General features: G+C 36.2%; 1 protein-coding gene across 3 annotated transcripts in view; it reads left to right on the top strand.

Moving 5' to 3' along the window:
• Positions 1-1,263: 1,263 nt before the first annotated feature.
• Positions 1,264-20,934, top strand: part of LOC5571831 (retinal homeobox protein Rx) — a 183,337-nt gene continuing 163,666 nt past the window's right edge. Inside the window, exons 1-2 of one of the 3 annotated variants that reach the window (XM_021841464.1) lie at positions 1,264-2,190; positions 2,277-2,390. In XM_021841464.1, the coding sequence (XP_021697156.1) occupies positions 1,977-2,190; positions 2,277-2,390 (328 nt within the window). In that variant the 5' untranslated portion in view covers positions 1,264-1,976. The remainder of the gene's footprint in view (positions 2,191-2,276; positions 2,391-20,934) is intronic. The other 2 variants (XM_021841463.1, XM_021841462.1) reach the window with 2 other exon arrangements.

Genomic DNA, 20,934 nt, shown 5'->3' with positions numbered 1-20,934 from the left:
CCACATCTGTGTGCTATCCATAACTGTGGGGTGACTGTATTGCCATTGTTAATTGCTAATTCCTTCTCCCAGAAAACTACAAGTTGCATAACAGTTTACAAACAAAGTCGTTTATTTATACAAATTGCATTACACCCGCACTACATGGTGGAAGCAATCATTTAAACGTTAAGATCCCTCACATAAAACGGCATTTAATGAGTTCAAATGAACATTTCGTTTCGTCCGCGTACAGAATAAGTCGAATCAATCCGTAGCAGGGAGACGGATCCTATTCTTGGCACTTTTGATTCACTTCGGCAGTGGGGTTTTTTGAAAGCTACAGAGCTCATGTTTGGACACAATATGCGTCGTATAGAAACGCTTCTTTTTGCAAAGTTTCAGACAATTCGGCCGAGAAAAACCCCACATGTCAAAGTGAATCGTGGAAGTGTCCAAGTAGCTCTGCACCCTATAAAGGCTTTTCACGACATCTATTGCGTATTTTTTTTTTTAACTAACGCAGCAATTGTTAACAAAAATAAGGATCTGCTCTCAGATAATTGTTTACCAAAATTCAACTGAATCAGAAGGAAGACAACCAAAAACTGCGATGGTAGACAAGTGGGAAGAAAATCTTTGTATAGTACCTTACTGTAGGTGTTTGTGGCATAAGATTTTAGATTGGGCATTTAACTGGCAGTTAAAGAACGAAATCCTTAATACTTTGACCTTCCTTACATCCTTCGTTCATTAAATTTGCTTTTCCTCAAACCGAGTTCATCACATCATAATCAAGTCTGTACCTTACTGCTCCAATTCGTCAGTTGGTAACACTTTTAATTCACCAAACCAACACTAACGATTCCTTCCCGCCATCCATCTCTCAGCTTTCAGCCATGTTTCGAATTAAATCTCCACTCGTGGAAAACACTCACTCACGTTTATCATTGTGTGGCAGAAGCAACAACATCAATTACCAACATCAACCATATGCCATGCTAAATATGCTGCTACCAACATTGCTATGCTTCATGCTATGCCATGCAGCACACACTGAATCTTCACTCGCTCGCTTGTACCGACCGGTGAGTGCCGGTGTCTCACATCTCCGCGAGTTGGTGTTGGTGTTCGACCCCGCCGGTTGATGTCCGCGGCCTCAAGTTGCGTGTGAGCAGGAGAGCGAGAGCGACTCAGAAAACTCGAACCGCCCCATCTCCGCCGCTACGGGTGTACGATGCGACTGTTCAACGTGCGGCGGTGGAAGCGTGTCTAGGCCAAAGCATACCCAAGGATACGGCTGGCTAGATGTTGATTTACCTTTCGTGCGTCAAGTTGTGTCTGTTCCGTCGTCGTTCGTAGATGCTTAGAAAGCTTTCGGCCGTAGGTTCGTTCGTTCGATCGTCTCTCGCGGTTTGGTTTGTGGAACGTGTGTGCGGCAGTTTAGAAACGCAGATTACGTACTTATGGAATGCATCTACAATACTGTCCTCGTGAGCTATGAATGGTGGATTTTAGATTTTTAGTGTACTGTGATAAGTTTTAGAAGCGCGCGAATGCTTTGAGCCGCCGAAGAAAAGGCGAGTGGATTGGAATTTTCTCAGTGCGGCTTTTCCGGAAAATCGCGTGAGCCGTTTGTTTGTGTTTAGTTTGCGTGACTGGCGGAGCAGTCCTGATTAAGGATCGAAGAGAACCTGTGGAAAACTGTGAGGCGGGAAAGTTTCCGGAAGGGAGTTTAACAAGTGTGCCGACGAACACATTGCGGTGAATAATTAGTTTGCTCGAGTGAAGCTAATTGAGTGACATCCGGTGTTTCCAAGTGAGATCATAAGTCCTTACTAAGTGATCAGAGCGCAAAAGTCCTTGATGGATCTTCCTGAACGACATACCTTAATGTCAAGTGTGAAGTTAACAGTGCTATAGAAAACAGAGCCTTCGTGTCTCCCAATAAAACAAACCCGTGAAGTGTTGTGATCAACACTCTGTCCAACTGTACGATGGACGTCAAATCATTATCGGACGTTCAGAAGCAGATCTTCCAGAACTTGGTCGAAAAGTTGATCGCTCGTAACAAATTTCCCCCAAATGAGGCGGAAGATGTGCAGAAGCTGCTAGAAAACATGCGTGATGCGAAGAATTTCCACAAAATCATGGAAAAGTTGAAAGAGTGCGGTCAGCTGGATCTGGATATCGAGGAAAACTTTCGGGAAGGTACGAATCCTGTCAAAATCCAACACCAAAATGTTTGGATCTAACCTTGGACCAAGCTAAAAAATTTGTTTTCTGTTCTGTTGCAGAGAACGGATTTTTCCTCAAAGACACGGCGAAAAAGTTCGGACCCGGCGGTCAAACGCTCACCCCGCGGCACACCATCGACGCTATACTAGGTTTGAATAATTGTGAAAATGGAGGTAGGATACTAATGGCGAGATTTTTGTGAGGGGTCTACCTCTAGATGGTGGGCCCTTGGGGTTGGGGCATGAGTACTAATACTGGGTTTGGTGCTTGTTTGAACTTTGCTTTGCTTGGAAGTTTCGTTGGCGGTATGGTTGGGGATATTGAATTGTTGAATTGAATATTGTATATTTTCCTCGTCGTTCGTGTATTTGATTACATAACCCGCTGTTATTACTATACATAACGCAAAGTTTTACACAATTCCACACAAAAGATGAGGCAGTTTAAAATAAACTTTAATATCACAACTTTTGAGCTAGGAGTCAGTCCCGCCGTAAAAGTGTTGGACAAGCAAAATGAGCCCGCCGGTAGCGGCCAAAAAATGATATATCAACCGATGGATATCGTTTGCAAAACTATTTTAAACCATACAATTCAAATGGGATTCGAACATTGATCTTGTTAGTTGTACAGTATTAAAAAAGACAAAAAAAAAGTCTAGCTGTTAGCTGGATGGTGTACCGATAATAATTTTGATTTAATTATTTTTAGTACTGTTTTAACGCAAAAGTATATTCAAAATGTTTTGATTCAAATGCCAAACAGCACGAATAAATCATATTCAAATGGATAATTTCGCAAATAATTTTTTTTGAGCTGGTTCTAGTCGTTTCAAATAAGAGAATCATCACTATTCCCGCGGTATAAATTATATTGGAGACGTTAAAATTGAATAGCAATTGATTGCCATTTCCTTGTTCTTTGGTGACATATTTCAACGAAACATTTCAACCAAATCGCCATACAAAAACAAAGTGTTCGGAATATGAGTTTGTTCGGAATTTGAGACAAAACGGTATTAGTAGTTCTTATGTGTAAAATGAAAATGAAACAAAAACGTTATTGATTATTCGTATTGTTTAGTCTATATATACGCTATGTTTTTCGCTTTGGATAAGATTTCTGCCTGTTACTTTTCCCTTACAAGAGAGGAATTGGAAGCATTACTTTAAATCTAATCATGCAGCCATTAAGCTCAATATATTTTTGATGAAAGCTGTTAAAACGTAAACGATGATGTGAGGTTCTCGCAGGCCTTGTCTTGAACATTCGCCCATGTCAAATGATAGAATGGATTCAAAGCTGGATTGGTGAAGGCTTAAACATATTTTAGAATAAACGGTTCAATCGAATGAGCCGTAGTTGAACTTTCATACAAGTAAGCTCCTATTCAGTTAAGTAGTCTCTTACGAATAGAGCAAAATTTTACCTAAAAAACCTATTATAGACCTTTGGATTTATTTTTAATTAAACTTTGACAAAAAAGACACATCAAACCCATAAGACGTAAATGCTTCCAAAACAATGACCCTGGCAAAATATTTTATGATTATCATGAAAAACACGTTGTCAAAGTATGTATACGACGGACAAACGCTTTTTCTTACTTTTAGAGAACAAAACTCTCATTTTTTGTTTTAGAACATTATTTAGATTTGTCAAAAAATATGATAAAAATTGTCTTTTTCAACGAAGTTATGTCAGAATATACTGCAGTAATTATAAATTACATTCACTCACAAAAACAATAAAAATAACGTTTGTGTGTGCAAAATTCATGTTCCAACAATTTTCGCATTTTTTATGGGCCATTATGTAGCTGTGACCGTTATCTCTCAATTATTTCACCACGCTATGAGAAGGTTATTGGTCGAAAGAGATTTCTTAGTACTTTCATCAAGCATCCCCGATCATGTTTTAGCGGAATATCGTAAGAAAACGATGATGGCTCTGTTGCATACTACTGGTGCGAAGAAGGAAATCAGGATCGTGTCCGGTTCACTTAGTAACCGAACTATTAGTATCGGTCATCCGTTTATATGCTCCGTATTCATTTTAAATTACATCTTTATCGTTTATCAAAACGAATTATTAACTCCTAGTGTTTTCTTGTGGAAGTGCAGAGGACTCTTCGGCTTCCATAAAGCATTATACAAGAAGGATCTATCATAACAAGTCATTTTTTTTTCGGGCCACCTGATCGCCCATAGTGCGTTGATTACTCATCTAAACAGCGTTCTAAAATATTGAAAATGTTTCTACTTAGTTAAATCATGGCTGCTGAAGCCAAATATAAAGGCCAAACTCTTACAAGTCTTTTTTGAGTTATTTTAAAATCGAAAACACCTAGAAACCTGAAATGCACCTAATGGCAGGCAATTCCCTAAGGAAATTCTGCATTCTTTTTAGTAAAATGGTGTAATTATGCTGAATTGAACATACTTATGGAAGTTTTGACATCGGAATAGTTTGCGGCGACGCCAGCTTCAGTAACAACTGGAAAATGCTTGAATCGATTGCATGACTCATGTAAGACATGGTGTCATCCATAATCATAAACATCGTTTTTTAGAAAAATTTGAAACGCGTAACGCATGAACAAAACACAATTTGTGTATGTTTTTTTTTTTTTTTCAAAAGCCTTAATTTATATTAGCTTTTGAACATAAAAACTGTACACAGTGCTTTTCCTATTCAAGCACTGAAAATGTGTCATCGATGTATGTTTGATACGATTCTTATACGAACAAAACCATTCCAATCAATGTTACCCCGCCATGGGCGTAGCCAGAGGGGGCCAGGGGAGGGCCGTTGCCTTCCTCCCCTGGTTGATGGAAATAAAATCAAAATTTACTGGCTTGCTACATTGGTGGATAGAGTAAAGTGGGGCAAAAGTTCGAGTGGGGTAAGAGTTTCTTTTTAAGATTTCTAGCTCAATTCAAAACAAATCTTATAAATGTCACGGTGGTTCAAATGCTATTCAAGTAAGAGACTTTCAATCCAAATATCATAAAAATCGATTGAGATTTGGAAGAGTAATGGCTATTTGTTGTTTTTCGACGTGAATATTGTAATTTTTGGTCAAATTTTCGTTGCATGAAATCAATTGAAGATAAAATCTTTTTCAATATTTTATGTAAGGGCGATTCTAGGCCTATCATAAGGTTGCTTTGAGGTGTATTAGTTTTTTCATAAATGCTTGAAAACAATTTTTGGCCCATAGTGGGGCAAAAGTTCGAATCAGCGGGGCAAAAGTTCGACCTATGTATAAAATCACGGAAAAATTTGCAAATTGCCTAAAATCCACATATTATCTTCAAATTTAGTTAAATTAGTCTGATCTTGTGAAAACTGTCACCAAAATTTTACATTTCTTCTTAGTTTTGCGAAAAACTGCTATTTTTGAGTATATTACAATTAACCCGATTTTGGGTAATTTTTTGATGAAAATTTAGTGTGTATTTTTCGTCAAACTTAAGTTTACGGCTGGTGCAAAGTATGCCTGTCGTAAAAGAATCGATATTTTGTGTTTTAGCCAGCGAACTTTTGCCCCACACTAGATTCGAACTCTTGCCCCACCGGTGGGGCAAAAGTTCGAATAAGATAATCAATTTTAAAACTGTTATAACTAAAAATGGGTAAATATTTTGACACAAGTTTGTTCAGCAAAATTATAGCCAATATGTTGAAGGTTCACTGTATGGTATTTGTTTTGTTTTAACTGCTATTGTTTTTCTTGAAACTTTGATTATACCACTAAGGTCGAACTTTTGCCCCACCTTACTCTATATTTTTTGGATTTTTAAGAGTTAGTCTTCAGAGTTCATGTTCACATTAAATTTCGTCTATTGAATTACTCTAGGAATTTTATTAAAAGACTTCTGCTAAAAATCTTACGAAACACCGTTTGAACGTTTTATCAACAGTGTCTGTGGATGTTTTTGCAAAGTATCGGTTAAGTTCTCTTGAAATGAATACATCCCGGAATCCCTCGAAGGATTTTCCAAGGAATATGGTAAGAGATAGCCGACCAGTGGATTACAACAGAGTGGTAACAGATTTTGTTACTCAGTTATGGCGTTTTTCTCTTAAAATATGTTATTATTTTGGCTGGTTAGTAGGTAAAATAACAAAAATTCTAAACACCATTTCCACTACACTAAACAAAATTGAAATAAAATATGTTATAATTTAAACTAAAATTTGATTCATTGTGTTTGAAAACAAATAAAACCATAACTCATTTTGTTATTTTCCTTTATTGAAAAATACCATAATTTGTTATGAGCATTTACTTTCAAATTGTTTATAACAAATTGTGTTAAAATTGTTGTTATTTGTAACAAATCTTGATGTAATTGTGCTACAATTTTGTTGTAATCCACTAGTCGGGTAACTTCACAAACTCGCAAGGAATTTTATCTTGGATTCCTTTTAGTTTTCAACTGTAAATATTTCTTTAAATTGTTCAACATAATTCTTCAATAAGCATAGCAGTAATTTATTCCAGAAATCGTTCTTGGAAGTAACATCTCTAAATATTTTTCCGCCTTTCAAAACTTTTCTAGAAGTGGTTTTGTTTGCATCCGACATTTAATATATACAATGTCTACAAATATTTCACAAAGAATTTATCGCAATACACTTCCAAGAATTCAACTATGGATTCCTGACAAAACTTGTTTTTTTAAACAAGAAATTTCGTCATGAAATGTTTCAAAAATTTTAGCAAGGAACATACTGGAAAAGTTTTTTTTTTGTTTTTAAAATAATTTTTCGGTTTTCGGTATTTTGAGAATAAAGTCCTGAAGAAACATCTGGATGGGTTCAATGCTTCCGCTACATTTTATTTATATGGTTTTTATTTATTGGGGACGAATGCCCCTTCTGTGTAAAGCCTTTTGAGAAAAATATATAATATTTTTGCTTAAATCAGTTCCAAAAACTAATCTACAGATCCAAATTAAATTTCTTAAGATATTACTTTCTGGATTTCAAAAATTTCTACAAGAGATATGCTCAAAAAATCCTAAATATATCCGAGGAGCACAACCAGAGAAAAAAAACTGAAGAATGTTCCAAATAAATTCCTGCGGAAGCTTTTTGATGGATTTTTTTTCTTGAGTTTTTGAAAAAAAATATATAAGGACGTATTGATAAAATTATCTGAACAATGTGAAGGAATCTGTAATAATGTTCTAAGATATGTTATGAAGAGCTCATGAGAAAATAACTGTTGGGAATGTCTAAAGGAATCCACAGAGTAGGTCTTACATGAATCTCTGTTGTAAATTTGGTGATCTAGAAGTAATTCTTGAAATAGTTGTTGGAGTTTATTCTAAAAGAATTCTAGAAACAATTTCTGAAAAAGAAATATCAAAAGGATTTTTCCAGATTTTTTTTAATGATATTCATGGAAGAACTTTTGGAGGAATCCTCAGATGTTTTAAATCAAAAATCTCAAAAGAAATTCCTCCAAAGATTCTTGATAGAATTGTGGAACATGTATTAGAGGGTCCCAGTAAAAATACATGGAGTAATTTTTGAAGCAATTAAGAGTTTAGAATCCTGAAATAAACTATTGACAGTATCCCTCAAAGAACCCCTATAGGAATTCTGAGTGTTATTCCTGAAGAAATATTCGATGAAATCTGTTGATTGAGTACACCTTTTTTGGAATTCTTAGAATAATACGTATAAGAATTCGGGAAAGATTAATCGATAAATCTTTGGAGTTGTTTACAAAGGAATCTTTGAATTAATATCATGAACTTTATGCCTTGGGTTTTTTATATGTTTTCATTTGACTGGCGACAAAATCAGAGGAAAAACTAAAATCAAATCTCAAAGAAATCTCTATAGGAATTCCAATTGATTCATTTTCTTGGCAAATTTCTGACGAATTGCTTAGAGACATACTTCGAAAAACTAATTTGCGGATGTCTGCAAGTTAGTTAGATTTGGCTTAGATGGTTAGAAATGTTTCTAAAATCTATCTTAGGTTTTTTTAAACCGCTAATAAACATTTTTCTGAGGAGAACAAATTGAACTAAAACGTATTTTTGACTTCACTTTTCTTAGGGTGAATGAAGACGTCCGTCATATTTTAACGTTTCATGCAAAAAAAAATGCTGAGGTTATATTTTTACGTAAAATTCGTGAATTTACCTTCGAGGTCACTTGCCCCACCCTGACGGAATCCCTGGCTACGCCCATGAAATCTACTAATCATAGTAGCCCTGTTTTATGGTAACATGAAACTTCACACCACACAGCTTTTTCTATTTGAATTGTTCTAAAATTCAAATTTCAGGATGCATGCTTTCAAAATAAATATATCCTTTATGATTTTGAAAATTTGTTATATGTGTTATTTTTGTGAGACAGAGAGAAATTTATCATCTTTAAATTAGGTAATATGTCAGATATGTTTTGGAAAAATGTCCAGGGGAAAATCATTTATATCAAGCCTGTACTTTTTCATTTATATCAAGCCTGTACTTTTTTTTTCAAAATCATGTCTCATATGAAGTACAGGCTTGATATAAATGATTTTCCCCTGGACATTTTTCCAAAACATATCTGACATATTACCTAATTTAAAGATGATAAATTTCTCTCTGTCTCACAAAAATAACACATATAACAAATTTTCAAAATCATAAAGGATATATTTATTTTAAAAGCATGCATCGTGAAATTTGAATGTTAGAACAATTCAAATAGAAAAAGCTGTGTGGTGTGAAGTATGGGCACGACTTTGATAATGAAAATCATAGTACTTCTCCAAACAATCAAAAATTTTTATACAGTCGAAGCTCGTTATAACGACAACTTTTATAACGAAAAAAGCTCTCTATAGCGACATTTTTCGGTCCCATGAAAAATATTTCAATGTTATATCTATTCTCTATAACGACTTTTCTCTATTACGACGGTCCCTTGCGATGTCGTTATAACGCGCTTCGACTGTATTTTTGTTTTTTTTTTCTATAGGCTATTTCAAGTAGCATCAATGATAAATTTGTTTGATTTAATAAGCGTTTTCATTGCAAATTTTAATGTTATAAATTATATGTTAAAAATTTCAATGCGATATATGCGAAAGTCTGATGAATTATTATATCGTTGCTGATACATATATTTTTTTCAGATTTTTTTCATACGCACAAATTTTGTGAAACAAAGTCGCTAAAAAATAACGCGATTTGTGCAAGACTGATATTAGATGCTTCAAGGAAATGTTACTCAATCAACTCATTAATAATTCAATTATTTATTGGAAAATCGCAATCTTCTTTTGTTGGGTACAGTAATCAAATGTGTATAAACCGATTTTTATCTTCAGTAGTCTTGAAATGGCAGTATAGTGAAGTCGTACCCATACTTTCTGGGACACCCTATACTAGCTACTCATCCCCATTATTCCAATATTCAATGTTCGCTCAACAGTATAAACGGGTCTCTTTGAGTTCATTTTTTTTTTGATTATTATTTGCTTGTTTCATAGAATGCTTCAACTTTACCCCTATTATTCCATATAAAAGAATAATAGGGGTAAAGATAAACCTCCCGATTAAATAAAAATTAAGAAAAAGATAAATTTATTTCGATCTGTTTTGCTCGTAAAAATCGGAAAAGAATTCACTCGGGTCAAAATTTCAAACATCCTTCCAGTGAAGCTATTCTATTGATGGACAATGTCACTTCAAAAGATTCTACATGGCCATATCTAAGTTTGTTTTTGAAAAAGACAAAAATTTAAAAATGGAAGGAAACACTAATTAACCTATCTAGATTCCACGGTTGTCAGACGAAGAACTGTCTGGAATAACTCCGGATGCATGCGGTGTTCCAAAACATACAGAGGCCCTCGTAAATTCAAACTACAAACGTATATGGTTAGTGTTCTTAAGCCAGAGAGACATTTCAAACATGACCTTCTACAGGACTCTTTTTCTCCATTTACTGGATTTGTGGACTAACCCTGAAAGAATTATTGAGTGAGGTCTTTGATTTGAATTAAACTGAGATGAATCACATGGGAAAACTATCGAAGGCCCTCCAGTTGCGTTCCAATACAGAGGAGTTATTCTCCCTTTGTCTTTTAATTACCAACCGGTTTCCCAGTCGAATCTTGACATGGCATCATGGTGTAGCAAGCTCAAAGCTTCAGCCTCTACGCTTCTCGTTCTATGTAGCTAGACGAGTTTTTATATCGCCATCTCCATTTTATAGTCCCTCTACCACTTAATACCGCCTCCAGCTATGAAGGTGCTAGCCATGCTTAATTATTAGATTAAAACACAGAACATTTTCACACAGTAAGGATCAAGGTGTGCCAGCCCGAAGACGAAAGTATGACAAAAAATTACCTTATCATGGTATTAAAATTGCATACCAGCATATTATGTACAGTGAAAAGAGGTAAAGTATTAAAAATTTCAGTGGATAACTCCTATACAATAACAGCTTGGAGAGAGCTTGAGTTTGAGTGCATAACAAAACGTTCGAAAACGTTTTCAAGCGCTCAATAAATTACTTGTGGGGTTACTGGCCGTGCGGTTAGTGTTATCAAGCACTAAGCCGCATCGATCCATGGAGTGCTGGTTAGATTCCCGCTTTAGTCTGAAAAGCTTTTCGTTAGGAACGTATTTCTTGACTGTGCCGCTGGACGTTAAATGGTAGTCCGTTGTCTAAAGTGAGACTTCCTTCAAAGCGCCAATCCCTCACTGGAATCAATGAAGTATTGGTACGTGAAAAATATTTAGTAGCCATTGGATAACAAATCAAGAACAAACCATGTTATTGGGATGGTACTGAATAACAAAACAAGCATGTAAATATTCAAAGAATCGGCACTCTTGGTTAAAATTCATCATTCAAAATTAGAAATAATAGCTTAAGGATACCTAATTGTGTTGTTATGCTTACATAATATGGTTTTCATCAGGTCTCCATATATTTTTTCAATCAATAGCAAGTCGAAACTATGTGAAGGAATTATAGCTCATTTTGGTATGTGATAGTTATTGGCTTGCTACTCTCATCTGGTAGGGTCTGAACCCGTGATAAAAAGCGAAATCTTGAACCACTCGGGACAGCTTTGTTCGAAGGCTTTTACAGAGATTTCAAACTCATAATTGAGTTAGTTTACCCCTTGACAGCCACCACAGCCGATTCCGTTTCTTAGGGTTTGCCTCTCCGTTGAGGCATCGAGGCGAAGGAAAAGACTCCATCATTGTTGAATCTTGTCATTCCGGCTATGTCGCTTCGGCTGGTCGGTCGGTGAGTGAAGACTCTAATTGAAGCTCTGTATCTTCTCTTAATTTATCTAATTTTGTGTCTGTTTTCATTTGGGAAAACAATGATTGGACAGATTCTAGCTGGCTGCTTGCTGCCACTGCTGTTGCAAGGCTTTGTGGACTTAAGTGATATTTAATACGATGATGCTCTTTCCTGGACCGGGAAAGGTTTGAAGCATCAGGAGCAGCAAACGAGAGGTACTTCAAAATTGTAGTGTCATTTAGTGGTCCCTTTCGCCGCAATGTCTTTGATGTCGTTTCGCTCGCTTAGGTCATGTTTGTTTGTTCAGCCATTTGTTTAAACTCAAGTGATTGTGTTGTAGCTTTTTGACATAAATGCTGATGATTGATTTTCGGTGTTAATAGATGCGGTTCCATCAGCTCATTAGTAATTTCTTTAAATTAAAACTGTTGCTTAGTCAGCGAAATCTAATGGGGCGCAGTTCACTGCCACCATCGGAAGCCGCTTCCAGGATTTTGATCAGAGTACTCTCAGTATGCTATTCAGTGTACTCTCAAGATTATGTTTATAGACCACTTAGGATTTTGTGCTGAATCCTCTCAGGATGGTGTTGACAGTTATGTCAGGATTCTTTTCAGAGTCCATTCAGAATTATGTTCAGAGTCGTTTCAGGAATCGGTTCGGAGTCTCTTCAGGATTCTTTTCGGAGTCCTTTCGAATTCTGTTCAGAGTTCTCTCAAGATTCTATTCCGAGTTCAATCAGATTTCTCTCGGGATTGTGTCCAGAACCCTCTCATAATTCTGTTCCGATCCCTTATACGTTTCTGTTCAGAATCCTTTCAGGGACTCAGAGGAAACGAAGTACGAGCAACTAATATTTTAGGAATAGTAGCACAGTCATATTTGGAATATCAGATTCGAATTACCCCACAAGTTTGAATCAATATTCCTTAATAAGAGGATTCCTTTGAAATGTATCGAGTTCGTGGAAAACTAAATAAGTTACAATATTGCGGCGCTCATTTTAAATCCACATTTAGCGGCGGCGGTAACGCGCATAAGATATGCGCGCAATTCAAACGCAACGTCAAAACTCAAGTAGGCTTGGATTTTTTGGTTCTTCAAGGACGCAAATGTTTAAAATTTGCTAGATCTGAAACATTTGGTGATTTTTATTATCATTGCGACGGTGTATCGACATTTTCAGATAAACGCATAACGTGGATTTATCTTGCAGAGCACAATATGAAGAACAAAGATGAACCAGGTCACACGGTGCCCCGACAGACCGTTATTATGTAAAAAAATTGTCCATCAAATCTGAGCACAGGGCTCGATTCCTGAGGTCATTCTGCACCTCTGGGCCAATTTTTAAAAAAATCCCTAGGAGGAATCTCGAGAAATCTTGATTTGAAGTTTTTTACTTAAAAATTCAATATAATCCATATTAAAATTTTGCAATAGCACTGAAAAAAACGACAAAATCGCTCAAAAAGTTGGCCAAACTGTTCTCCACTAGTATACAATTGTTACCGTTGTTACAATTAGAAATATTTACAACTGGCTTAACTTACCAAAGTGACTTAAGTATATTTTTACATGGCTTAAACCAGTAAGTTTAGTTTAATAGAATGATATCTAAGAAATAAATGTCGATATACAATTGATGTCACGTTCGATAAAGGTGAAACATTCAATGCAGAATATTATTAATTCCCAGCTTATTTTACGACTTTCATACTAAGTAACCAGCCCACCAAAGTCGTACGTATTTCTTTTGCTTAATAAAAATTGCTTTTTGTACATCTGGTACTCTGCCATAACTGCAAAACAGTCACATTCGACATTTTTGACAAAATGGAGTTAATACCATGGAGAGTCATAAAATGATAAATACTTTCGATCAACTTACTGAAATCTGTGAGATTGTTCTATAAAATTCGAAAAAATACCAAGTTGTTTTGTCACATTGCTAATAATAACCGCATGACAGTCACGTTGAGATTATAAATGAGCCTCGTAATGTGATAGCAATGAAATTTTTATCAGAATTATTTTCTGACAATTCACCTTGTATGCGATATGAGTTGTACAAAATATCAGCCTCAAATAAGTATTCTTGAGTTCCTGGTAATTTTTAGAAATTTTAGTTTCCTCCCATACTGCCATAAAATGCACACTTAGTATTCCATTAACTCAATGCCTACTTTTGTCGAATGTTACAAATATGCAGTTATGGGCAGTTACTACTATTGATGTTTTCGTCAAGTTTTCCACTGAGTATTGCCCTCAGCACTTTATATAAAAATGATTTGTTCAACATTCTCAGCCACAACAGGATTATAACTACACGAGAAACATATGACAATATGGTCGGTGTTCAGACAGACTGGACTAAGTGTTTTTTAATGGTTTCAGGAAAACGTACCCCAAGCATTCGGTATAAATATAATAAAATATGTGCATTATTTGCTATAAGAATGGAACTTATCTATTTGAAGAAACACCAATAGAATTGTAAATATTGTAATTGATGGAGTCCTAGACTTATAATTGCAAGGCCAAAATGTCATCTAGTCAGATCTGTTTGAACACCGACCATATGTAGCAAGTGTTCGACGATTAAGGACATTATAAAGCGAAGCCAAACATGGCTTCTGGTATGGCGCCTGTCCCACTTCCACCCCTCTCGCCCAGCATTTCGGTAGAGTAAAATTGTGCAAGCCTGTTGAATGATTTTAATCATCCTTACCTTCTAGTTTCAATATGAAACTGCTACTGCTGGCTTGTAAAGAAGTAATCTCCTCACTGACATACTTTTTTCTGCCAAATGTGCTTTGAAAAACCAATTTCGTGAGGTTTTATCATCGTGCTGAAACATAATTTCTTTCAGCTTCTTTTTCTTCTATCCTTGACACTTTTCTGACGATTTAGTTTGCACTTCACTTTGAACCTCTTAGGCAAATGATAAAGCTTTAAAAATATTTTCATCACATTCACTGGTAATTAAAGTATCTACCAATAGTGCGAAAATCGCTGAAAAACCTTATGATTTACATTGAACTGCGTTTAACTTTTTGATTTCAATTTCTCTATCCCGGAATATGTACTTTCACGAAGGCGACTATCAACAAACGTGCTGTGTTTTAGTATTGGTGCATTTTTCAACTGTGGTGCCATAACCTTTTCTAAATAGCTTATGCTAATATTCAAATTTTATTCTTCGTTTCCAAGTCAGAGTAAAATATCAAGTCAAATTTCTTAATGTATGTTTAGATGAAATGTGTTTTCCTTAGAACCAAAATTGCATTTCACAATTATTTTTAAACTATTGAAAAACATCCTCATCAAACATCCGTAACACTGCCGTATGATCCAGAGCAGTTTAAAATACATATAGTAATAACTGATTCTGAGTATTGCAATCACTTATTTTTTCCAAATGCTTCAACCATTACAAAAAAGCCTCGGGCAAAATATAATTTAACTTTGCATTAAATTGACAATCGGGAGACAGCGGGAGAGTCCAAGGGTGCAGTGAAATGTTCTTTTTCTTGCCATACGATTTTCAATCTGCAGTTGTCAAAGACGGCTAACATAGAAGGTTTGGTTTGGTTAGGAGTAAACTTGCTTCGGAATGAGACAAGGTAGGTCTGCTACGCAGATAAAATGAGAAATTGAAATTAAATAGGTTAGGTCAAAACGATTCCTTTCTGATAGGTGAATTGATCAAATCTAAAAACAAAACAAACTTTGACAGTTTGTTTTCTCAGAGGTATTTGTGATATGTTTCTTCTCTCACAAATATTGTCATTGTCTGGAAAAGTATCTGTTACACCAATACACATATAGTTTTTTATTTGGCTTCCTTTTATAATGTCCTTAACAACTTCAAACTAATTCCCAATAAGTACTATTAACCCTTGTAGCACACATGTTATAATTGAGGTATTATAACTCCTATATAACCAGATCTGGTCGGGTAAGTATCAACTTTACTAGGACTTTCACTCTATATGCCTGCAACCTTCCACTTCGTTTTATTTTTTTTCAGGATTCATCGTCAATCTGTTTATTGACTTCTAAGTCGCGTTCGACTCAGTAACAAAAAATTAATCTCAAATATCAAAGACTTAAAAATTAGACTTTAAGCTGATTAAGCTGACAAATACAATCAGGTGTAAGAATTATAGACGAGTAGCTTTTTTTTTGGAAAATTACATGGAATAAGAAGAGATGAGTTTCTGAATTTACTGTTCATTATAGCGTTTTGTCGCATACTCCTTGATTTTGCAGACCATGACTTCATTGGAATCGATCGCAGTTCAGTAAAGAAGGGTTTCACTTTTTCAAAGATGGGCAACTAGAATAAGCTTGTAATGCCATTTACTCTACCCAAACGTATATGGTTGCATGTAGAGAAAGAAGCAGGTTCAGATGTGTTGGTGCTGAGGCAGTGCTTCATTGAGATGTGGATGAATCCCAGTGAACACACGATCGTACATAATAAAATATAAGATTACAAATGTGGAGGCTACATACGTACATATTGCATGCAGTCTAATGACGCATGTACGTATATCGCCCCCTTATCTGAACTCTTATGCGCTATCGTATACGAGCTTGTGTTTACTGGGAATTTGTTGAAGAGTTATATAACAATTGTGACGTATGATAATAATGTTTCCCTTGAATTAAAAACACGCTACTTTACGGATTACGTAACCAGCTTAGGGTCCCGAAACTTGCAAAACAAAAGACATTTCTACACTGTTGCTTGATAAAGGCTAATCTGACTTCATAGATCCATTATTTCATTGACAACTTCGCCAAAACACCTCGCGATCCTTTATTGTACAACACTGAAAAGTGTTTCGAAAACCAAATCAGTTTTCAATAACAACGATGAATGCTAGCATGCCTAAAAGAAACATCACTGTTAATTTGTCATGTATAAAACGCTTATTCTTGGCTTCCTTAGCACATTAAATTAAGAACAGGAGCGAAAACTATTAAGTGAATAAAAAAGGCAAACTTCAGTGAGCTGGTCATATAGTGAGAATGCCGGAAGAAAAAGTTGCGTCAATCAGGTGAAGCTCAGCGACCCCGTGGAAGACATCGGCGTATTATCATTCTTTTATTGACTTGAGTGTACCAGAGCAACCAAATCATTCAAAATTTGAAACAACCGGTAATACAAGCTCTAATTGACTATAAAAGTATTCACATGACTTATCTGCTAACTATTATTGTGCAACATGTATTCTCAGATCCTGTTTTTAATAATAACATTGTTAATTATTGATTTATTTGGTTTACTTTTTAATCGGTTTAATATGGAAAACAACAATCAATGAAATTTAAACCAGTAAACTATTAAAAACAAGTTAAATCGAAGCCAAGCATTAAATTTTCAAGATAACGAATCTGGAAAACCAAACATCCGTTTAAGCTGAAAACCTAATCGACTGGTCACTAGCTGGTCGTGACCAATCGATTAAATCCCCAGTTAAAACGGGTATTCGGTTCTCCAGATTTATGCTCTTGAAAATTTGAAGTTTGGCTTCGATTTAACTTATTTTATTATTCATCTTCACCTTAAGGAGTGGATTAAGTTAAGCCAGTTGTAAATATTTCTAATTTTAAAAATGGTAACAATTGTATACTAGTTGAGAACAGTTTGGCCAACTTTTTGAGCGTTTTTGTCGGTTTTTTCAGTGCTATTGCAAAATTTTAATATGGATTATATTGAATTTTTAAGTAAAAAACTTCAAATCAAGATTTCTCGAGATTCCTCCTAGGGATTTTTTTAAAAATTGGCCCAGAGGTGCAGAATGACCTCAGGAATCGAGCCCTGTGCTCAGATTTGATGGACAATTTTTTTACATAATAACGGCCTGTCGGGGCACCGTGGGTCAAGGATGATCAAACTTGTAAATGATCCGTCTACCAGCGCTACACTTCGTTAATCTAAAAATAGCAAAACCATCGAGATCTAATGAAATTAAGCTCCTATGCATGATTCTCCCCGGCGGAATGACGTGAGCAGGAGTGAGTAGTTAACCTCCACATCTAATGGATGATCACGACTACTCTCTCGGATCCTCTCTGCTGGCCGCTACCGAGTGGTTGCTATAATGATTGATTAAGTGCCATATAGGGGGAGCCTTTTATATACTACTTACACACTACAAAAGCCACACAATGTATGGCGATTGTTCATCCACCCGATCGTCTATCAGAACACATTCCCAACGAATCGTGACGGATTCGGGAGACCCAATCGCTTAGGAATCCCTTTCACGATCATCCCAGAATCAGTCTCACAAAAACGAAGCATTAATAAATCAATCAAGCGAAATTGATTAATTTATTTTTAAGCAGACCTGTTGTTCAAGACTTCACACCACCACCACTATCACCATCGCCACTCGAAAAGATCGACAGCTGGACAGGTGAATGTGAGCAGCCGAGGCGATCTGTTGAACCGCAACGGAACTCGGACCGACCCGAACGAAGCGACGGAGACGCGTGAAGAAACGCGCGTTTTGATCCGCGTCGGAAGATTTTCATTAGCAGTCAATAAAAACATTTTCCCTCACTTCTCACCACCGCCGTGTTATCGCCGATAACACTGGGTGACGAAATCAAAACCTTTTTCACAAGCTTTGACCATTTGTAAAGGATGCAAAACTGAACTCAAAAACTTTAAATTTTCATAAAAACAAGAAAATTTGTTAATAACCAACCTTATTCTTCTTCTTGGCATTTACGTCCACATTGGGACAGAGCCTGTTTCTCAGCTTAGTGTTCTTATGAGCACTTCCACTGTTATTAACTGAGAGGTTTCGTTGCCTAAGTTGCCATTTTCGCATTCGTGCATCGTGTGGCAGGTACGATGAAACTCTATGTCCAGGGAAGTCATTACGAAAAGATCCTGAACCGACCAGGGCTTTGCATTGTTGCCGCGGACTCTAACCACTCGGCTTAAGAAGGCACCAAAAATGTAATATAAATGCTACAAAAATTCTGAGAAAAAAAATTGCAGTTAGCATGTCACAATCCATTGAACCTATAGCAAACAGTCAAAGTCTAAGTCAAACCAGTGTTGCCTAGTGTATTGCTCGGTTAGTTTCTGAGCACGTCACCGGGATTAAGAAGCTCGCACTGTGGAATCGAAGTCTTAATGGAGTTAATCTGGTGAAAAAGAATTCAAATTTAATTATGCTAGTCACGTCAGAGGATAAAACCTGGAACGGAACCCAGGATGGGGGAGGCGATTGATTGACTGAGAGCTTTCGGACTCGGGTTATTGTTGGTTCGTTACGTTATCTACAACAGCTCATTGGCGAGAGCTGGTGGTGCTTGATTCCCCTGCCTATATCACGGTTTATTGCGACCGTTGAGGAGCAGAAGCGAGAATCAGCTTCCTCGAACGAAGCAATTCGCAAGAAGAGTTTGATGCTATCGCGGCACTCGGTAGGGCTTAATTTCTCCCATCTGTGAAAGCATTTAGACATCGGACTGAATGGAATCTGCCAATCGTCAAACGACAAAACAGCTGCTGCCTTCTTTCGAGGTAGTTCATGCGCCACGAGATGACGGTGATTGTGATGAAGATGTGATGGCACTTTAGCATCAATTAGCCCATATTTGTTTCATCTACTCCCCTAGTTCAACAAATGTCAACAGTAACAAAATGGATTTGATACATTCATATACTATTATATACATTCTGTACTATTTTTCAATGAGTTGATTTGTTTCAGCATATTTTATGCTTAGTGCCCCAAACCATTGTATTGTGCATATTTTGTGATAGCCACCTGGGTTCTATTTCGATGAAAATTAATTTCATAAATTGCAGTGGTCTGCTGCCCTCGGGAAGGTTCTATAACGTTCTTGATTATATATGGAATATCAATGTGGTGGGGCCTGCAATTTGTCATTTGAGATCCAGTCGATGGATTTTTGATTATAATATAATTGATGAAGTGGCTGAAGGTCCTTGCTATCGGAAAAAAATGCTGGATATAAAACAGGTAGAAATACTTACGAAATTTCTGGATTTTTCTAGGAGTTCGTCGAAGGATCCGATAAGGGATCCGTCCAAAACCCATTCAGAAATTTCTCCAGATACTCATAAAAAAATCCCTGACTTCTGGATTTTTTTTAGGGATATATTGTTCTCGTTGTTCCTCCAAGAACAACGTTTAGAATTTACTCCCAAAGATTCTGCAGGAATTCTTCCAGAGATTCTACTTTGACCTCCTCCAAAAATATCTTAAGGTTTACTCCAGAATTATTCCAGTAGTTCCTCCAAAAAATCCTTCACAGATACTTCCAGGATCTGTTAAGAATTCTTAAAGATTTTCTCTTAAATTGCTCTAGGGTTCATCAATAAACTACATCACGCTATTAAAAGGGTAAAATAATTTAGGGAAATTTACATACAGCATACTGATGGGGCTCAAGCAGTTTGAATCAATGGAGAATTACAGGAATTATTTTCTAGAAAATTGTATAAAGAATTCATAAAAAAATCCCTGATGAATTTTTAATGGGCTTTGGTTAAATGCCTGCTATGATCTTGAAAGAATTCATGAAAATAAACATTAGAGATGTTGGCGGAATACACTGAAACATTTTTTTCACTTGGAAACCAAATGGATTCTTCGGTGGATTTCTAAACCCCATATATGTTTTTCTTGAAGGCAAGAATTCATGAACATATGTTTGGAAAATGCCTTGGAAGAATCACTGAATAAATCTCTGTAACGGTTTGGGAATGAATGAGTGAAAGCATTCCTGACACATTTTCTGAATAAATGCATGGAGGAATGCTTGAACACATCACTGGAGGAATCAACTCCTGAACAAATCCCTGGAGGAAATTACAACATCTCTCATGAAAATCTGCGCATATTTCCCCAATATTTAAATTTTAAAAGCAACCTTAGAGGTTACTTCTTCAGTGAATCTTTTGGGAATGCCTTCAGGAATTATTTCAAGGACTCCATCACGAATTTCTATGGGAGTACTTCCGAAAATTCCTCAACGAAGTTTTCCTACAGAAATCTCCAGGAGCTTTTCCAGGAATTCTAATGATGTTCTCCATGTATCTGACAGGATTTCCACCAGAAATTACTCCGGGGATTTGATGCAGGAAATTCCTCTAAGAAACCCTACGGGTATTTCCGTCAGAAATTAATCCGTAGATTTTGTTCAGAAATTCTTCCGGGGATTTCCACCAAAACATCCTTTTAGGATTTCCACCAATAATTCCTCCGCAGATTTCCTTCAGAAATTTGTCCGGGAATTTTTTACAAAAAATCCTCCAGAGTTCTATCGGAAATTTCTTCAGATTTGCTCCAGACGTTCCTTCATGAATTTCTAAAGAGTTCCTCCAGGATTTGCTTCCGAGTTTCTCCATGAATTTCTTTAGAGTTC

Source organism: Aedes aegypti, chromosome 2, assembly GCF_002204515.2.
Source record: "Aedes aegypti strain LVP_AGWG chromosome 2, AaegL5.0 Primary Assembly, whole genome shotgun sequence".
Classification (NCBI taxonomy): Eukaryota; Metazoa; Arthropoda; class Insecta; order Diptera; family Culicidae; genus Aedes; species Aedes aegypti.
This window is presented reverse-complemented; position numbering and strand designations above follow the sequence as displayed.